The sequence below is a fragment of the Ipomoea nil genome, unplaced genomic scaffold (assembly GCF_001879475.1).
Source record: "Ipomoea nil cultivar Tokyo-kokei standard unplaced genomic scaffold, Asagao_1.1 scaffold1936, whole genome shotgun sequence".
Classification (NCBI taxonomy): domain Eukaryota; kingdom Viridiplantae; phylum Streptophyta; class Magnoliopsida; order Solanales; family Convolvulaceae; genus Ipomoea; species Ipomoea nil.
Genome location: NW_017618364.1, coordinates 2,548,185 through 2,569,933, shown reverse-complemented (window position 1 = coordinate 2,569,933; position 21,749 = coordinate 2,548,185). Strand labels below are relative to the sequence as shown.

The 21,749-nt window shown below is 35.4% G+C and overlaps 3 protein-coding genes and 1 long non-coding RNA gene across 4 annotated transcripts in view; all 4 read right to left on the bottom strand.

The window, feature by feature from the left end:
- The window catches only part of LOC109146698 (TMV resistance protein N-like), a 126,436-nt gene extending 125,317 nt beyond the window's left edge, over positions 1-1,119 (bottom strand). The window contains exon 1 of the mRNA XM_019294349.1: positions 569-1,119. Coding sequence (XP_019149894.1) covers positions 569-1,056 — 488 coding nt within the window. The 5' untranslated portion in view covers positions 1,057-1,119. The remainder of the gene's footprint in view (positions 1-568) is intronic.
- Positions 1,120-8,678: 7,559 nt separating this feature from the next.
- On the bottom strand, positions 8,679-9,495 carry LOC109146782. The gene is made up of 3 exons (XR_002048506.1): positions 9,402-9,495; positions 9,159-9,296; positions 8,679-9,024 (listed from the first exon to the last, which is right to left on the bottom strand). It is a non-coding gene; the product is annotated as an uncharacterized LOC109146782 (long non-coding RNA).
- A 3,647-nt stretch (positions 9,496-13,142) lies between these two features.
- LOC109146780 (putative disease resistance protein At4g11170) lies at positions 13,143-14,274 on the bottom strand. Its single transcript, XM_019294431.1, has 2 exons — positions 14,233-14,274; positions 13,143-13,884 (listed from the first exon to the last, which is right to left on the bottom strand). Exons 1-2 carry the CDS (start codon positions 14,241-14,243, stop codon positions 13,473-13,475), a joined length of 423 nt encoding a protein of 140 aa, XP_019149976.1. The 5' UTR covers positions 14,244-14,274; the 3' UTR covers positions 13,143-13,472.
- A 2-nt stretch (positions 14,275-14,276) lies between these two features.
- On the bottom strand, positions 14,277-14,728 carry LOC109146697 (TMV resistance protein N-like). Its single transcript, XM_019294348.1, has 2 exons — positions 14,331-14,728; positions 14,277-14,283 (listed from the first exon to the last, which is right to left on the bottom strand). The coding sequence occupies exons 1-2, from the start codon at positions 14,726-14,728 to the stop codon at positions 14,277-14,279; spliced, it is 405 nt and encodes a 134-aa protein (XP_019149893.1).
- Positions 14,729-21,749: the final 7,021 nt, after the last annotated feature.

The window sequence follows — 21,749 nt, the reverse complement described above, 5'->3', positions numbered from 1 at the left end:
CTATGGTACCTGGTTGTCATATCCTACTTAAAACCAATTAGTGATAAGTAGGTGGACATTAACCATTTAACCACATCTCTCCATAGTAAGCCACAGCGCCACGTCTCGAATAGAGCAGAGGTTGAACTCGGCCGACGCCCAACAAATGTCAATCTAAATCATTAAAGAAAATATAGGTGGAAAACATAAAATAAAATTGAGCACATGTTACTTTTGAGTTATTAACTCTTATAATATTTTTATCAACGGATAAAATCAACCATAATTATAATTTCTAAAAGGAATTAATATTTCTGTCGACAAATAAATTGAAATGTGCAGTGCAGATTCTTCTTGTTTTACCAAAAATAATAATCCACCCATAAAGATGCTAGAACGCAATTATTAATTAGCAAAACTAACATTAATAACATTATTGTTTTCAAAAAAAAAAACATTACTAACATTATTAACATTATTCTTCCAACATTATTAATATTATTGCCAATATGAGTTAGTGAGCCAAATTGTGACAAATATATCATACTATCACACCAAAAAAATAAAACAAAATTGAAAAGAGGATTACCCATTTGTCATGGTTTGCAAATCACATCCGGACAAATCAGCAATAGTAGTGAGTGCAACTTTCCACTCATCAACTCTTTGATCATCAAATCGTTGTCGATGTTGAGCCAACGCCTTACCAAATTCGCCTGTTTGTTTACGAACCTCTGAAGGATCAACGTTATAGAATATAGGCAGAACCATCTGTTGCAAATTTTTCTGACAGTCAAGAATCTTCACCAGTTCATCAAGACACCATCTGGATTGGGCATAAGTTTTGGAAAATACGACGATAGATATCTTGGACCCCTCAATGGCCTTCAATAGCTCAACGGAGATGTTCTCACCTTTCCGGATTTCTTCATTATCCCGAAAGGTGTTAATTCCAGCCTGACACAAATTCTCATAGAGATGATCAGTAAAAGATCTTCGTGTCTCTCCTCTAAAACTCAAGAAAACATCATACAACCAAGCAGTAGTAGATGAAGATGAAGATGGAGAAGAAGCCATATTTGAAATTGAGAACACTATCTTCTGTCTTTATTTGCTAGCTAGGTACTTAGGTAGCTAGTTTCTAAAGATTTAAAGAGCTTGGAAAACGCGTGTGTACACAGACTTTAACGTAATAGAAATTTCCTTCCGGCCACCGGAAACTCAATGGAAATTTCTTAGACAATCCAACATAAGATTGCTAATGTGCACTACAATATATTTGATTGACTTGTCTTCTTAATAATTTCCCACTAATAATTCTACATAACGGGACCATCCCATTTATGACATTGCAACTTTTTCCTATACTAGACCCCACATATTAATTACCATTTACGTGACATCAAACATTCCTACAATCAATCTAGCATGTATTTTATCTTTAATAATAAATTAAATTAAAATTAAATTACACTGGGAAAATATACTATAATTGGCATTATCACCTCCGACAAAACTTACTGTGAAGTAGTGGATAGTGCTGGAACTAAAAGAATTTCAACCACAAAGGGTTGTTAGACCTTTCGGCACAACAATCCAATTTAACAGACAAGATTTAATGTCATATGTACAATTTTTTTTTTTTTTAAGTCAATGTTATTTGTTCATTTTTGTACTAGTGACACCTAAACTAAGAAAAGCTTCAATTAGACGTGTTATGTCCTCATTTATATGCAATAAAATTGATTAATAGGTTACTTTAGGTAATTGGTAAAAATGTATATTTTGTAATTAATGCCCAATGTTTATAATTAAATGGAAAAATTGTAATTTATGCCTCTCTATAATATGTCAATTATCAATATCACCCATGAATTATTAGTGGTGTAAATGTTGCCCTTCAATTTTCAAAGCGGTATATATAGTGTCCTCCCGTAGTGTAAATGTTGCCCTTCAATTTTCAAAACGGTAGATATATTGCCCTCCCGTACAGTACATATCCGCAAATATAATTTGCTAACGCTAATCGCAAACTGCTAATTGTCAAACAAGGACATTGTGATGTAGTTTCCCACTTCAATTTGTTATGTGATTTGAATACTCTGTCAAAAATCCATCAATTAATTAATATGATTGACTTTATTAATTATATATTTTTTAATTTTTTCATGATATTAATAAAATACTTGGTAAATAAATATATAACATTATTTTGTATTATAACTTTGATATTTAAATAAAAAATAGTGCACAAAAAAGATAATAGACAATGTAGTGAATATAATCAATTGCTGAATTTGAATGTAAAGAATTTTTAATTGGAGAAAAATAAAGAAAATATAACTAATAAAATTATTCTCTTAAATAATTTATTGATTAATAAAACCAATGGTTTTTGAATAAAGACATTGTAGGGACAATGTAACCAATTATTCATGGGTGATATTGATAATTGGCATATTTTGATAATTGAATATTGATATTGATTAATAACTAATAAAACCAAGGCTAAAGTGTCATCTAGCACCATGAACCATATTCGATTGTTCATCCCACACCCTGAACTTTCATATCATATATATCAATCCACAAACCAAAAAATAAAATTCACCTACAACTTTTAGCAGGTTTTCCTATCTTCGTGCTGACATGGAGCCGGTTTTCCATTGATGTGGCATTTTTTAACTTTATGTTGTCCATGTAAGCATTTACATATTTAAAAAAAAAAAAAAAAACCGGATACCAAAATTATATTCTTTATTTCGTCCAACCCTAATTCCCCCCAATTATATTCCTTATTTCGTCCAAAGACATAACATTAAAACTCCAATGACTCATGCGACGACGGAAGACTGAAGGCGAAGGCGACGACGACGGAAGGCTGAAGGCGACGACGACGGAAGGTTGAAGGTGACGGAAGGTGGGTTAACATGTATGTTTCTATATTGTTCTATCATATACTATTTTTATATCTTTGTGTGAATAATATATATGATGTTGATGTACTGTTGCTGTGCATAATATATATGATGTGTATACACTTTTCTTTTTTCTGTGAATAATATATATATATATATATATATATATATATATATATATTATTCACAGAAAAAAGAAAAGTGTATACACATCATATATATTATGCGTTAACAGTACAGTATATATTATGCATTAACAGTACAGTACATCAACATCATTCATATATATATATATATATATATATGTAATGTTGATGTACTGTGTTGATGATATGTTGATGCAAATTCATATATGTATGCTTTTGATATAATGGGTCTTATTAAATTTCTTTGATCTGAAAAGATAAGGACATAGTTAATAATGAATAAAAGAATGTTTACGGCAAATAGCTAGGAAATTAGTATTCTTTGAAAGTGTACATTCATATATGAAATTAGCTGCAAATAGTTAGGAATAAAAAATGTTTACAGTTCTGCATTCATATGAAATTAGTTATTAGACCATTAGTGTATTAATTAATATAAAACTAAGAAGGGTCTAGAATGAATACAAAATTGAAATATAATGTTTTCTTCTAAGTTTTACTATTATTTTTTGAAAGTGTGATCCTTGGTTTGTATTTTTCAAATTTGTATTGAATATGTGTCTTTTTATCAGGATGAATGAATATGTGGAATTAATAATTCATCATGGGGGTCATTTTGTGCATAACCCTAAGGTACAATATGTGGATGGGGAGACTGAGGTAGTACGTATGGACCCTGACTTAATATGTTATCCCCATTTACTGAAATATATATCAGATCAAAGATATGGGAAAATAGCCTCAATTACTTACAAGTTGACCTCTGAACCCTTTCAAGCTTTAAAAGTATTACACAATGATACTAGTAGTCTACACTTAGCTCAGATTGCTCGTCAAAATAAAAAGTGTGAGATTTATGTTGAACATGGAGTAGATGAGCCTGAAGTGGTGGGTTTACGCTTACCGGGGCCTAAAGGGGATGAAGTTGAAGCTGAGGATGTGGTTGAGTCAGATTTAGAGGGCGAGCATGAGGGTAGTGAAGTTGAGGCAAATGCTGAAATTGGGAGTGAAGACGAGAGTGAAACTGAAAGTGAAAGTGATAATAACAGTAAGCAGGGTACGAAGAGTGATAGTGACCAAGAGAGGGATCAGAACACTATTCCAAATCAAGGTAGGGATAAGAGAAAAAGAAGGCAAAATCCTACTATTGGTTATGCAGAGTTGAGTAAGGTCATTAAAGCTGAGTTGAACATCAATATTACGGTGAGTATGTGTAGAAGGGCAATGATGAGGATTCTAAAGAAGTTGGATATAGGGTATGAGAGTCAGTTCAAGAGGCTTAGAGACTATGCTCAAGAGTGTCTAAATTCAAATCCAGGTTCTACTGTGAAGATAACAACTACAACAACTACTCCTACTTCACCCTTGGTGTTTGAGAGGATTTATGTATGCTTTAATGCCATGAAGAAGGGATTCTTAGCGGGATGTAGGAAGTTTATTGGACTTGATGGATGCTTCTTGAAGGGCAAATTGAAAGGTGAAATCCTCACAGCTATTGGTAGGGATGGGAATAATCAAATGTACCCAATTGCTTGGGCTGTAGTTGAGATTGAAAATAACTCTTCAATGGGATGGTTTTTGGGGCTTCTAAAGACAGACTTGGACATTACGGACATCAGTGAATGGACTCTAATGAGTGATCAACAAAAGGTAAATAATCTAATTTCATTTTCTCAATCTATTTCTTTGTACTTTCTGAATTTGTTTGTATGTATTTAAATTTAGTTTGCTTTGTTTTGTGGCATATCTTTTGTAGGGATTATCCAATGTCATTAAAGATCTATTCCCGGGAATTCAACATAGAAACTGTGCTAGGCATGTGCATGCCAATTGGAGTAAGAGCCACCGAGGGAAGGTACTAAAGACTCATTTCTGGCAGATTGCAAAGACCCCAAATGAAGCACAACTTGCTGAAAATTTGAAGGCTTTAGAGAAGATAGATGTTGCTGCTCGCGTTGCTCTTGACAAATATCCTATGCAATTTTGGTGCAAGGCTTACTTCAAGGAAGATGTGAAGTGTGACATGGTAGATAACAACTTGAGTGAGGCATTCAACAAAATTTTGTTGAATGCAAGGTCAAAATTCATAATTCCAATGCTTGAGGATATACGAGTAGCAACAATGAAGAGGGTTGCAAAGAAAAAAGCATGGGCTCAAAATTGGAGAGGGAATTGTGGGTCATTGGTCATGAAGAAACTGAATGAAAGCATACTTGGGAGTGCAGGTTGGGAAGTGGCATTCAATGGAGTTGAGGGGTATGAGATTAAAAAAGGCAGATTTCAATGCAATGTAAATTTACAATTGATGACCTGTTCTTGTAGGCTTTGGCAGTTGACTGGTATCCCATGTCGTCATGGTATTTGTGCAATATTTCACAAAGGACATCAGCCTGAAGAGTACATACATGAATGCTATAGTAAGGAGCTATACTTGAAGACATATGAGCATGTAATCCAACCATTGAATGGGGAAATCTTTTGGCCAAGGACTGAAGGTGATGAAATACTTGCTCCTGTTCCAAGGAAGATGACTGGTAGGCCAAAGAAGAAAAGAAAGCTTGAAGAAAATGAAAAAAACAAACGAAAAATGAGTGAAGAGGTTAGAAAGTTGTCTAGAAAAGGAAGAATTATGACATGTCAATTATGCAAGGGAAATGGACATAACAAACGATTTTGTCCTACATTGTCAAGCCAACAAGTAGAATCTGCCGATTCTTCTACTGTTAGAGGAAGAGGAAGACCATCGACTACTGTTAGAGGGAAAGGGAGAGGAAGAGGAAGAGGGAGGGGAAGTGGAAGAGGGACAAACTTGTCTCAGGAAAGCTTTGTTGGAATGTCAGGTAAATAAATTGAACATAATGCAGATTTAAATAATTCATGTAGATGGTTGTTAGCAGTTTATGATTAATTGACAATGCTTTCTTCTTTTGTGTAGCCATAGAGTGAAGCTCAATGGGACCATGAAGGCAGATGAAGATGGATGAAGTCACTTTTTTTTTTCTCATTATTTTTATTTATTTTTATTATTAACTAGCTGGTGTTTATGGCTACTTTGTATGTACGATTTTGTCTTTTAAGTAGCTAGTGGATTATGAATTGAGAATTTATTTTGTTTTGTTATTAGCAATAATATATATTGGTTTTTCTTTTTACAATTTATATTAGTAACTTGATTTCATTTTTAATTTCACTTGGTGGATATATTTATGTGCGAAAATGCTAAACAAAAAAAAAATTAGCATTTCTATAAATTAGGAAACCTGGAAAAATATTAAACAAAAAATTATGCAAAAAATAAAAATTCTGAAAAAAAAAATTGAAACATTAGAATTGAAAAATTGAAAAAGTATAAATTATGAAAATAAAGAGAAGAAAATTATGGTTTTTTTATATAATAATTTTGGTTTTTTAAATTTTAAATATGTAAATGCTTACATGGACAACATAAGGTTAAGAGAAATGCCACATCAGGTGCCATGTCAGCAGGAAGAAGGGAAACCTGCTAAAAGTTGTAGGTGAATTTTATTTTTTGGTTTGTGGATTGATATATATGATATGAAAGTTCAGGGTGTGGGATGAACAATCGAATATGGTTCATGGTGCTAGATGACACTTTAGCCTAAAACCAATTATTCATAATCAATAAATTAATTAAGAGTCTTAATTAATTTATTGATTATGAATAATTGGTTTTTGAATAAAGACATTGTAGGGACAATGTAGCGAATATAATTAATTGATGAATTTGAATGTAAAGAATTTTTATATTGGAGAAAAATAAAGACAATATAACTAATGAAATTATTTCTCTTATTTAATTTATTGATAATGAATAATTTATTTTTTGAATAGAGGCATTGTGGACCCACATAATTCTAAATTAAAGAAATGCATATGTATTATTTTTTGTTGTAGGTACTAAATTATTATTTAATTTAATAAAATTAAAATATGGTACTAATTATGCCAACTTTGATTGGAATGGGGTTCGAACTTATGACCTTTCTTATTGAAATCAATGAGTAAGTTAACGATGAAACTAACAGAAATTAACGGAAAAGATAATATTTAGCGTTAAAGTTAACGGATAATCATATAATTAAGGATAAATTAGGAAATCACAAGGAAAAATTAAAATCTTATCCATCCGAGTCATTCATTTGATTAAAAAATTTGACCGTCATTTTTTCTACTCATTGTAGGCATAACTCTCTTTGGCTCTTATTAGTATAGTAGATATATTTAGAAGATTATATTCTAGATATTTACTTAAATTAGAAAAAAAAATGAAGACTTAAAAAAAAACTTACTTTAATTTGCTTAATTAGATATGTTATTCTTTCTTAAAAAAATAAAAGAAAAAATAATTAACTCTCTTCTCAAACACTTAGCCAAAAACACTCTTCCTTTGCTCCCTTATCCTTCTCAGCCCTCAGCAATTATACTGTGGCCGGACCGAGGTCCAGAAAGCTTTGTGGACCGCAGTCCAAAAACGGCGCCGTTTCTTTAAGTAAAGAACGACGCGACGTTACATTTAACGGAGCACGCATTTTTTGCTATGTTAATAATCAACTGAAACTAGAGTGTATATATCTAAATTGACACTGCCTCACGTATTATTTTTATATTATCAAATGAAACTGCAATTGAATTGAAATGAAACTGTAGTTGTGTTGAAATGAATCTGTAATGTATACAAAATGAAACTGAATAACAATTTCACATATTTGAGTGAATATTGTCCAGCGAAACTGTAGTTATATCAGAATGATACTGTAGTTGTATTGAAATGAAATTACAGTGTATATAAAATGAAACTGAATAACATTTCACATATTTGAGTGTATATTGTGCAATGAACGTGTAGTTATATTGAAATGATAATGTAGTTGTGTTTTAATGAAACTATAGTGTATATAAAATTAAACTAAATAACATTTTCACATATTTGAGTGTATAATATCAAATGAAACTGTAGTTATATTGGATAAAAATAAAGACAATATAACTAATGAAAATTATTTCTCTTATTTAATTTATTGATAATGAATAATTTATTTTTTGAATAAAGAAATTGTAGAGACATAATTATAAATTAAAGAAATGCATATTTATTATTTTTTGTTGTAGCTACTAAATTATTTTTTAATTTAATAAGCGTAAAATAGAGTACTAATTTTGCAAACTTTTATTGGGATGAGGTTCGAACCTAAGACCTTTCTTATTGAAATCAATGAGTAAGTTAACGATGAACTACCAGAAATCGGAGAAGATAATATTTAATGGAAAAGTTAAAGGATAATCATATAATTAAGGATAAATTAAGAAATCTCAAGGAAAAATTAAAATCTGATTAATCTGAGTTATTCGTTTGATTAAAAAATTTGACCGTCATTTTTTCTACCCATTATAGGTCTAATTCTCTTTGGCTCTTAATATATATATATATATATATATATATATATATATATATATATATATATATATATATATATATATATTCTTATTGTTTCAAGGAATAATAATAATAATAATAATAATAATAATAATAATAATAATGAAAAATGACATCTTTTATGTCTGAATTTTTTCACTTTTTGAAATTTTAATCTACAATGCAAAGTAGACCCCTTGATTCATGATATATATAATTTGTGATGAAATTAAATTGTAGGGAAGGCCTTGTGGATGGACAGAAGTGCAGTTGTCCTTGGCTTCTCTGTTTCTGTGCATTTCAAATATATAAAGTGTATGCAAATTAAGGATGGAATTGTGCATACACCTCCAACACTACTTGTCCCTCCATAGACCTCAAAATCAATACTGATCTGATCTTCCATACTTAGCTTCTTCTTCTTCTTCTTCTCCGATCCACACTGCATTATTCATATATCTCCAACCCACCAAGCTGAGGCACCACTGGCTTTATTTTGCTTTCTGGTAGTGATACCAATCAATGTAACTCCGATATGATCCATTGCCTGCACTGACCAAATTAAAATCAAAGTCCATTGAAAACATATAAACGAATCCATGCCTCGAAAACGTTGGAATAATGCAACAGACAAATGTTTTACATACTTAAAGCAAATTAAAATCTTGACAGTAGTGTCACCTTCAATCAAAGGAATCCTCAAAGCACTGCAATTTGTAAGCTCAGCCAACCTTTTGATTTTAATTTCATGCTTGAGCCAGCCCATCACACAGTCTTCCTAGTGTGATTTATCCAAAAAATAGCAACTCTTGTGATTAACTAGATCGAAGAGGTCAATAACAAGAGAAAAATCACACTCAATCAAAAGATACATTATTAGAAAATATCTGCATGATCAATAAATTAACAACATTCAATTCTTACCAAACTTTTTTTCAAAAAAATATATTTACAACTCCACGACCCTAAATATCATTCATGTTTCTTGCTTGCCAGTTTTGAAACCTCGTAGCACACTTCAATCTATGTGATGTTGGTTCATAGGATTGAATTCAGCATACATGCATCTCTAATACTTCTCCAATTATTCTTGGGACCACAGATCAAAGTGAATTCTTTTAAACTCACTTAACCTCAAACCACTGCAATTTAATTGCATCCACTCTCACCATCTTCTTATTCTTCTTCTTAATTGTTCATTCTTCCTGCATGTATTCACAGCATTGCTAAATTAAACCCTCCAATTTCATAACATTAAGCTATAGTATTAGCTACACATCATAGCTTAATAAAATTACTTTAGGAAAAACGTAACTCGCAAATGCAACATGTTCTGTGTCTTCTCTTACTCCAGCCATCATGCATGCTCTTATACACACGTAGTACTTGTTGTACACCTCCCATCATTGTTGAGACCTCAAAATCAATTCTTTTACCTTGTATAGAGGGGTCCACCTGTTGTACACCTCCCATCATTGTTGAGACCTCAAAATCAATTCTTTTACCTTGTATAGAGGGGTCCACCTTGCTTTGTTCCTTACTTTCACCACACTGGATGACTCATGTACTTCTTATGTGCGACTCTTCACATCCCGTGTGTACATGTCCGACCTGAGGCTTTTTGATCCAATTCTTGATCTCCTATCCCTTTTGTTTAATTTCCATCAAAATGGTATGAAAACCACTCATATACAATTGCTTTGGTCAAGTTAAATTGTACCTACATATCCACACAAACATAGCAAATAAAAGCTCTTTTGAACACAATCACTATATTTAAAGCATAAAAACAAGGTTAACTATGAGATAAAATAAAATCAAATATGATGACTTTAATCAAAATAACACACACACACACACACACATATATATATATATATATATATATATATATATATATATATATATATATATATACATATATATATATAATATTAAAATGGGCCATTAAATAAAAAACAAATTAAAAGATATATATAGTTCGATGTTAAAGAGGTGTCTGTCAAGTGTGAAGGATATACTTACAATAAGCACAACGTAACTCTCCTCTGACACCTCTAATTTATGGTTGATGAAATTGCCGGCGGGAAAGAATACATCGCCTTTGTGGATGGAAAGAAACGCACTTCTCCTTCTCTGTTTCTATGTATTTCAAATGCAAAAAATATCACCTGCGAAGGATACAATTCTGCGTACACCTCCAATACTTCTCCCATCATTGTTGGAACATCAAAATACGCAGGATAATAAGAGATTCTGGGGGATTCCATTCGAAGAATCCAAGCACCACTGCTTTTGCTTCTCACACTCAAATCAATTCCTTCAATTTTATTGCAGGGATCAATCACATCGTGGGGGATTTCAAACGTTACATCCCCCCAAGGCATAGGAAATCTGCAGAACCCCTCGCCCCCGTTGGACGCTCCAACCACAATGTGGACAATGTCACCTTCAGAACGTGCCTATATTATGGAATACATAATACAATATAACTATTACCATCCATCTAATCTAATATAATATCAGAGATGAAGGGAATAGATATAACTAACCTTGAACCAATTTTCCATCGAAGGAATCCTCAAACAACTGCAATTATCTATCCCAAGATAGTTTAAGGATTCAAGACTCTCCAAGCCTAAAAGCTCAACCAAACTTTTGCAGTTCTGAATATTTAGCCTACTGAGTCTTTTCATGTTTGAAAGATCTGCTATTCTTTCCAATGAGACACAATTCTTTGCAGAGAGTATCTCCAAATTAGGAGGAAGTTGTGGAAGTGATCTAAGATTCTGCCAATCATCCAAGCATAGAATCCGCAAATTGGAATATTGATTTAATGGTAAACTTTGAAGATAATATCTTTCCATTAAATATGTTTCTTTCATCGAGGTTTCATGCAAATACTTGTCAGCTGGAATAGTTAGAGCATTGCAATTCCTTATGTCAAGTTGTTCTAAGGATGAAAGACTCTCCATGTTTGGAAGCTCAATCAAACTTTTGCAGTTTCGAAGCCGCAAGAGTCTAAGTCTCTTCAAGTTTGATACAGCAGCTATTTTTTCCATTGAAACACACCAAACTAGGAGGAAGTTCTACAAGTACTCTAAGATTTTGTAAATCCTCCAAGTAGAGAAATTTCAAGTTTGAAAGATGACAAAGGTGGAAGGGTAAGCTTTGAAGACGATAACAACATCTTCCTGATAAATTTAAACATACCAATGAGGTCAAATTCTCAATAACTTCCAAGGAGCACACATTTGCAACTGAAGGAGGAAAAAAACCAACACCATCACCACTTCTTCTTGAACACAAAAGAAGCAATTTTGATAGTACACTTCTTGAACACAAAAGAGGCAATTTTGATAGTACAGATTTGTTGTACAACTCGAGATCTAGTTTCCTCAGATTTCTCAAACATCCCAAAGAAAATGGTAAATGTGATAAGGTAGTTCCACGACCAAGTAAATCTCTTAGTTGCTCTAATTTTCCGAAGTCAATTGGAAGCTCCCTCAGTTTTACGCAATGATCTATATCTAAAACTTCAAGTGATTTTAACTTACAAATGCTGTTTGGAAAAACCTCGAGTTTCTTGCAACTTCCAAAATTTAACTCAACAAGTTTCTCCAAACTTCCAATTGATGGGTGTACATTGACCAAATTTGAACAACAGAAAAACGATACTTTTTGAAGAGTATGTGCCCCAGTGAAGTTTGGTGTTTTCTTAAGTTGTTCACAACGTTTAAGCTTTAAGATCCTTAAGCATATAAAATTCTGTTGAAAAAAGTAGAAAAAGGTTTAATCAATTTCTATTTTTCTAATCAAAGTTCTTAACTAAGAAATATGCAATGTTGAAAGAAACATTGTATTAGACATACTAACCTTCATATTGCATTGGAATTCTTTGATATTGCTACTTTCCATGTCTAACTCAACAAGTTTCTCACATCGAAAATTAGATGGTATGCAACTCAAATGACAATTGTGTAATCTAAACAACCTAAGCTTATTGGATAAATATTTAAAAGATCCGCTGAGACACCATTCAATATGAGTATTCGTAACTTTACCATCCTTTTGAATACTTGAGTATTCAAAGGCACATTCTTTAACATGTTAGAATTAACCATCATCCCTTCAATTGCTTTTGTGCCCTATAAAAAAAAAATTTATATAACAATATTTTAGATTTTAAATATTTTGAAATCTTTGATTTTAATAAAGTTAAGTATAGAAAGCAAATGAATTAACTAGAATAACTCAAATACAAAGGAAATATTTTACCTTGTTCCCGTGAAGAACATCAAAGACATCCTTTGGGTCAATCAATCTACTTTGTTTGCCTGGCTCTCGTGGAGATTCCTTTTGAACAATTTCTCTTCCCATATCTCGTACTAAATCATGCATCTGAAGCCTTTCAAACTTTCCACCTCCATTTGTTGTCAACAAGCATCTTTCAATCAAAATTCTTATTCCACTTTTAGCATAAAAACCACAAGCTTCCAATATCATAGAAGTGGCATTTTTGTTATGCCCAATAAAAAAAACAAGCAATATCAAGAAAGATGTTCTTAGTATCATCATCAAGTGCATCATAACTTATTTTAAGCATTTTTTTGAACATCTTCATGAGGATTGCTTTTTAATTTCTCAGCATCTTCGAACCACTCTTTGCATGGATCTTCCACGCAAATGAGAACCTATAATTGTAAGTGCTAATGGAAGTCCGCCAGTATAACTTGCTATCCTTTTGGATAGTTCATTATACTCCTCTAGTGGTACAGGAACTCCAAAAGCATGCAAACTTAAGAGTTGCAACGAATCATCAACGCTTAAGGTTTTAACCATATACTTCTCTTGTGTTCCAAGGTCACTCAACAAATGAACATCTCTGGTTGTTAGTATAATTGTACTACCTGAACCAAACCAATTTCGTTGTCCTGCTAATGATTCTAGTTGACTTATGTGGTTTATGTCATCAAGAACAATAAGAACCTTTTTTTATTGCAATCTTGTTTTGATCAAACTTATTCCTTCATCAATGTTATCAATTTCAAAACTCTTCCTCTTGAGTGTTTTGCGAAGAAGCATTTCTTGTAAACCAACTAGTCCATTGTGTCCCTTATTAGAAACTTCTTGTCTAATATTTGCAACAAAGCAACTACCTTCAAACCCGTGACAACTCATGATCAAGTGATTGTATATGGCTTTAGCAAGGGTTGATTTTTCCGCACCACCCATGCCAAAAATTCCAATCATTCGAACACTATCATTTGTTTGAGCTTGTAATAAATCGAGTATATCTTGAACACGAGAATTAATTCCAACAGGATGCTTTGCAACATTCATGGGCATAAAATTCAGCACCCCTAGCACATCTTTAGTAATTGCCTCAATGAACTTTGACTCATACCTGGTCAAATTTTAAATTTATGTGAGTATAATTCATGCATACTTAGGCTAAAAGTATGAAAGAAATTTCCATCTTTAAAAAATAGACCACTATCAATACAAGAAAACAGCTCATTACTGATCCATGGGTACAAATTAAAATTCCACAGAAATTCGATTTTCAAATACAGATTTATGTTCAGAACCTATAAGCAAAAATTATTTAAAAGCAGATGCAGATTCTTCTCAAATTATTTTTAAATTTTTTATTTTAAAAATTACCATAAATATGAATTTACTATATGAGTAAGTGTGTTAGATTGTGACAAATATCCAAAAATAAAAGAAAATTTAAAAGAGTTAGGATTACCCATTTTTCATGGTTTGTAAATCCCATCCAGACAAATTAGCAGCTTAGCAGCTGCAGTGAGTGCAACTTTCCACTCATTAACTTTTTGATCTTCAAACCGTTCTCTATGTCGGGTCAATGCATCACCAAACATGCCAGTCTGTTTCCGAACCTCTGAAGGATCAACATCATAAAATATAGGAAAAACAATCTGGTTCAACGTCTGTTTACATTCCATGATCTTCACAAGCTCATCTAGGCACCATCTAGATCCGGCATAGTCTTTGGAGAATACGATGATGGATATCCTTGACTCCTCTATGGCCTTAGACAGCTCAACGGAAATATCCTCGCCTCTCCGAATCGATTCATCATCTCGAAAAGTGTTAATCCCAGCTCGCCTCAAATATGCATAGAGATGATCAGAAAAGGATCCTCGTGTCTCACCTCTAAAACTCAAGAAAACATCATATGTGCGAGCATATGATGAAGAAGAAGAAGAAGATGATGATGCCATACTTGAAATTGAGTATACTATCTATCTAGATTTTGAAGCAGAATGCCTTTGAGCTATAACTAAAGATTTAAAGAGCTACAAATTAAAAGGCCGTGTAGCAGACTAGCAAAGGATGAAGAAGAAGGCAGCTTGCCTAGAGCTTTGAAAATGCAATAATCAAATACATGTTGTCCCATGGAGCCATTGACTTCAATTACAATTCTTTTTTTTTTTTTTTTTTGAAACTTATAAATCGGGAAATTCTATTCACACCACATATTTTACTATTTGCACCACCTATATAATAGGTCAAATAACTTTATCTGCTATTTGACCACCATTAATAAATGTGGTCAAAAAGTAATATTTATTATTTTTAAAAAAAATCAACATTAAAATTAAAAAAAAAAAAAAAAAAAAAAAAAAAAAAAAAAAAGAAAAAGAAAAAGGAGATCTGTCACCTTCTCCGGTGAGAAGGCAGCCCAGTAGGTTGCCTTCTCCGAATAGCCTAATGAGTGGTCAAAATGCTATTTGCACTACCTTAATTAAATCACATTTATTAGAATTTAATAATAATTAATTAATTCAAAATTAAAAAAAAAAAAAAAATCTCGCCTTCTCCGGTGAGAAGGCAACCTACTGGGCTGCCTTCTCACCGGAGAAGCCTACATGGGTCGCCTTCTCCGGTGAGAAGGCGACCCATGGGTTGCCTTCTCACCGGAGAAGGCGATGGTTTCCTTTTTTTTTTTCAAACAACCCACTGAGTTGCCTTCTTCGGCAACCCACTGGTGCCTTCTCACCGGAGAAGGTGACGGGAAGTAAGCTTTTTTTTTTTTTTTAAACAACCCACTGGGTTGCCTTCTCCGGTGAGAAGGCAGGGATTGCCTTCTCACCGGAGAAGGTGACGTAAGCTTTTTTTTTTTTTTAATTTTAATATTTTTAATTTAAAAAAATGAAAAACAAATAATAATCTTTAACCATATTTAATGCTGGTGGTGTAAATAACAAATTTGCATTTACACCTCCTATAAAGCTATTTTACCTATTAAATAGGTGGTGCAAATAGCAAAATAGATGGTGATGTAAATAGAATTTTCCAATGAGTATTGAGTATTGACTTGGTTTTTTTCATAATAATATTTTTTTTTAGAAACTTTTTATACCATCAACGCCAATAAATGCTTGTAATTTTATTGGAGATTTATATAGAGAATGATGATGATTGATTTTATGTACTTGAATGTGGAAATTAGATATTTAAATTGTATTTTAGTGTTATGAAGTTGCACCAGTGGGGCAAGAAGTCAAGAACTAAAAAATTCATTGGTGAAAAAAAAAAAAGAGTAAATTTTTTTTTTTTTTTTTAATGTTGGTCCCTTGACTTGGTCTTTCTTAACTCATCATCTACCCAATTATTCTAGGATCCACGTAAGATTGCTAAGGACGCATAATTTTTTTCTTTTTTTTTTTTTATTTATTAGGAAGGGGGAGACCCAAAGAATATGAGACAACATCAAAGAGTACTGTACATAAATCTCCACGAAGGGAAGCCAGCTATATCATCTTCTAAAAAGCTTAATATGTCATCTGGAGGTGAGTTCAGAATGTGCACTCCAGGGGGGAAATTTCTAGAGTAGAATGCGATGCGATGTGCTGTGATATTCTGCTCTCTTGCTACTTGTACTGCTTGCCAAGTTTCAATGTGACGGAGCTCTTTTTTACAGGCTTCGAGGATGTTGTGCGCTGGGATACGAGGGGGGCTGCTCCCTTTTATGTAGCTGATAACGTTCGAGGAATCACTTTCTATGATCAAATTGTTGTGTTTCTTGGCTACAGCTAATTGGATTCCTTTTAGCATGGCCCATGCTTCGGCTTCAAGGGGTGTACAATTACCTATATTATATGCAAAACCACTGCACCACTTGCCTGAGCTATCCCTGATTAGGCCACCCCACAGCTAGCTTTGCATGAGTTGTCCAGAACTGATCCATCCACATTTAGTTTGAAGTGGTTATCCTGTGGTTTCTCCCAATTTAGTTGTTTCCACGATGCTGCTGTTTGTGATGTTAAACTTCCTGAGAATTTGGTGAACGCCTTGTCTGTTTCCGTGGTCTGAGCTGTGATCCATGAGATTTTGAGGCCAAGTGGTTTGACTATATTGTTGAATACTGCTTCGTTTCGCCACTTCCAAATCCACCATATGGTTATAGAAAATAGCGAGTTCACATTGAGGGGTTCTCTTCCATTCGCTTTGCCTGTTATACCTGTTTCCAGCCATATGGAGAAAGGTAGCATTCTCATTTTAATGAATGATTCGGGGAAGATTGCTTTCCAAATAGATTCTGCCTCCGGGCAGGAACGAAGGACGTGGTCTACATCTTCTACTGAATCACTGCAGCTCCGGCACTTGTTGTTGTCGGTGAGACCCCTTTTTTCCCTAAAGCTGTTAGCCATGATTCTTTCATGAGCTGCTAACCATATAAAGGAGCGGATGCGATTTGGAACCTTTAGTTTCCATATATTGCTCCACATGGATGCTTCGGCTGTGTTTGAGTCACCGTTTGCTATATCATAAGCTGAGGACACTGAGAATTCACCAGATGCTTCTTTGGCCCAGGCTATGGTGTCTTTCGCTTCCGGGTCGTCAATTAATATGAATGCTGCTAACTTGTTTATGATTTCTTCGGGTAGGAGATGGTTCAGACTGCTCCATAGCCAGCCGGAGTTTGTTTCCCAATAGCTTGCTACTGTTCTTTCTAAATCCCTTTCTGTTAGATCTTCTATGGTTAACTCTTTCAATGGTGTGTCACTGATCCATTTATCCTGCCAAAATAAGGTTCCCACTCCATTTCTCACATTCTTTTTAATGCCTGCTTGTAAGATGGGTGTAGCTTTGATAATTCCTCTCCATGCATTAGAGCTGTTGGCTTTGAGATGCCAAGAGGAGCAGTCCAGGGTTGTTACTGAATACTTGGCTCTGAAAATCCTAATCCATAGTTCGTTGTCGTCCTGTAAAATCTTCCAGCCTAACTTCGCTAAGAAAGCTAGGTTCATAGGTTCCAATTTGCGTATGCCTAGGCCGCCGAGGGATTTGGATTTTGTGACTGTATCCCATTTGATGCACCTTCTTTCGCCCTCTTTATTTCCCCATAGGAAGTTTCTGGTTAGCTTCTCCATGCTGCCGATAAGACCTGCTGGGAGCAGTGTGGACTGCATTGCATAAAATGGTATGGATGAGAGCACTGACTGCGCGAGGACTTGTCGACCCGCAAAGGACAAAGTTTTTGATTTCCATCCGGTTAGCCTTGATTGCATCTTTTCGATTAAACTTGCGAAAGTTTCGCTCTTTAGTCTCCCGTGTAGAGATGGGAGGCCAAGATATTTGCCGAGATCGGTCACCTTGGGAACATTCACAGCTTGGGTAATTGCATATTGTATATCTAGCGGTGTATTGCCTGAGAAGAACACACTGGATTTCTGAAGGTTCATCTTCTGTCCAGAAATTGCACAAAAGTGATCCAAACATTTCTTCATCTCCGTTGCTTGTGCTGTTGAAGCTTCTCCGAACAATACTAGATCATCTGCAAAAAAGAGGTGAGAAATAAGTGGGGCGTTTCTTACAATTTTAATGCCTTTCCATTTGCCGGTCCTGACCGAGTCCTCTATGATGTGGCTTAGTCTTTCCATGCATAAGACGAAGAGGATGGAAGATAGTGGGTCCCCTTGTTTAACTCCTTTCTCGGGTTTGAACCATTCTGTTTGTTGGTTATTCCACAAGACTGATAGCTTCGAAGTTGATATGCATTCCCAAATACTCCTCCTCCAGGCTTGATTGAAACCGATGTCCTTAAGAGTATCGTCTATGAACCTCCAAGAGATCCTGTCGTAAGCTTTTTCTAAATCGATTTTCATAATAAACCAACCTGATCTTCATTTCTTATTCCTCATCGAATGCAATACTTCTTGGTAAACTAGGATATTTCCTGCTATAGACCTCCCTGGGACGAAGCTTGTTTGATGCTGCCCAATTAGTTTAATCAAAATGCTTCGAAGCCTAGCTACGAGACATTTGGTGATCAACTTGTAGTGAACATTGCAGAGGCCAATAGGCCTAAATTGTTTTATGCTTTCTGGATTTGGGACTTTCGGGATTAGTGAGATGAGCGTGTCATTGGTCCCGGGCGGTAAACTGCCATTCTCAAAGAAGTTTTGAACTAACTTCACCCGGCTTTCTTTTACAATAGTCCATGCCTTTTGATAGAAACTAGCTGAGAAACCGTCGGGGTCCTGGGGTTTTACAAGGTTCCATGTCAAAGAGTGCTTCTCTTATTTCTTCAATCCCGAACTGAGCATTGATATTCTGCCACTCTGTTTCAGTTACCTTTGGGAAGTGACCATACAGTGGAGCATGATGACTATGATTAAGCTCTTCGGTGTAGAGGTTCACATAGTAGTTTCTAACATGGCAAACGACTTCTTTTTCGTTCGTTATCCACAGTCCCTGACTATCCTTCAAAGCTGCAATCCTCGTGTTTTTCTTTTTGATTGCGGTAGAGGCATGGTAAAAGCGGGTATTGCGATCTCCCGAAGTAATCCAACTCTCCCTAGATCGTTGGAACCAGACTAATTCATCCTGGTACAGGGTCTTCTCCAGCTCCCACCTTAGTTTCCTTTCGAGTCTTAGAAAATCAGCGCGAGCATTGAAACATAAGCGTTTCTGGATTCCTCCCAACCTAGTCAACAAGTGCTTTTTCCTTTGAAATATGTTGCCGAAGGTTCTTTTGTTCCAGATCGTGAGTGCTGTGGCCAGTTCCTGATTATTGGATGCCACGTCGCGGTCCTCTTTCCAGAATTGTTGTACAATGGATAAAAAGGAAGGGTGAGAAGTCCAGGCTAAATTGAATTTAAAGTGGAACAGTCTTACCTCTTGGGCTTGGTTGTGGAGGCGAATGAGTAGAGGTGAGTGATCAAAATTTATCATGGGTAAGTGTTCTACGGTGGTATTGGGGAAGCTGAATTTCCAATTCAAGTTACCTAAAGCACGATCAAGACGGGCACCTTTGAATGATGATGTGTTTAGGCCTCTCGTCCAGGTATAAATGCTGCCAGAGTAGCCAAGATCGACAAGTCCCTCGCTTGATATCCAGTTGTTAAAATCCACACATCTTGATAAAGCAAAATTACCTGCATTACTAACCTCCTGTTGGCAGGTTACTGAGTTGAAATCACCTGCAATTAGCCAGGGGGTTTGGGGGCTAAAAGAATTATGGGTTAGTTCAGCAAATAGTCTTCTACGCAGATAGTGGCTAGGGCTGCCATAGACTACCGTTAGGAGCCACATCTCTGACTGAGTGTCGTTCACCTGCATTGAGATGTACTGGGGGTGTGTACGAACAATATTAATATGCAGAGGGCTTTTCCAAAACACCCAAATTCCACCTGAGAAGCCTACCGCTTCTACTCTAATCCAATCGTCAAAGCCGAGTTTAGGGCTGATTGTGGTGGCATGGGTTCCTGAAACTTTCGGTTCTAACAAACAAACAATAGGAGGTTTATAAAAACAGCAAAATTGAAGAAGGGTACGCCTAAATGATTTAGAGGCCGCGCCATGACAATTCCAAATTAAGCAACTCATTAAAAAAGGATAAAAATAGGGGGGTGAGGCGCTTAATCGCGCATTTGGTCATTCTCGGCAAGCCCATTGGGGGCTGCAGGGCACTCAGTAGCCATCATAGGCTTGTCAGGTGGTTCAGCATTGTTTCCCAAAGCTGGTTGGGAATCAGGTGGTTTATCCTTAAATACATTACCAGTTTCCATCATAGATGGAGCTTCAGGATTGTCGGTATGGTAAACTATTGACACAACGATGTTCCTTCCGAAGTTAGAACCTCTTACAACTGTGTGTTCATCTTCAGCAGCTGCGCGGTTGGGAGTGCCACCCCTTCCCCCTGACTTCTAGCTCCACCTCTATGACCTCCTCGTGGTATTGCTGATGGGGAATTGTGGAGGAAAACCTGTTCTCTAGGGGGAAAAACTGCGGTATAATTTGGGTATCTGTTTGATCCCTTTTGTGTTTGTAATGGATCCGAAGTGCCGTGAGTTGATTGCCTCCGACCGCTGCGGTAATTAGTTCTAATTCTTGCTAAATTTGCTGGTGTTTGATGCTGGTCCGCAACCCCGTCCTGTTCATTATTGGCTTGCTCGTCTTCACCCAGGTTCTGTAAGGTGGCAAAGCGAGATTGGTCCTCTAATCCTTCGTTCGGTTGGTTGACAGAAATGGCAGCTTGGTGTCTATCACCTACTGGATGTGTGGCATTTTGTGGATTGTTTCTGGAGCGACCCCTGCGTTCCTTGCGAGTGACTAACATCCAAGAACCGAACTTCTCGGTGGACTTGCTTACTGGTTTGGCAACCTCCGCAGGGGCTCCGTTTTGCCCGGAAGTGCTGCCACCTTCGGATGCTTGCTCCCCACAGAATTCCTGCCGGTGACCATACAACCCACATTTGAAGCAGATTTGATGTATTCCCTCATATTTTATGGGCCATTCTTCAAAATGTAAAACAAACTTGGACAGGAGGGGTTTTGAAATGTCAATTTCTACGCATACTCTCGCATATTTTCCTTTTGATGCCAGGCTGGTAGTGACTGGACGACCTATTGTTTTTCCGATCTTCCTAAGAAACTCATCTTTGAAGTATTCTATTGGTAAATCCGGGAATCGTATCCACACGAGGAGTTTCTTGGTGACGCACCGCGACGGGATGAAATTAGGCTCCCATTCTTGAACCACCAGATAGTGATCCAAAATTACCCATGGACCTTCATACTTAGCTATTTCGTAATCCCTTAGGGATTCGAATTTCGCTATGTAAAAATCATGCGACAGAGCAATTAGGTCGAAAGTAGATTCCGGCTTCCACATACGCTGTAACCTTTGCAGTAGATAAGAGTACCCTACCGTTCTTCCAAGAACTTTGATGATGAGTGAGCGGCGCCAAGGGCGTCTTAATCTCTCTTTTTCCTCCTTTGTTACTTTAATCA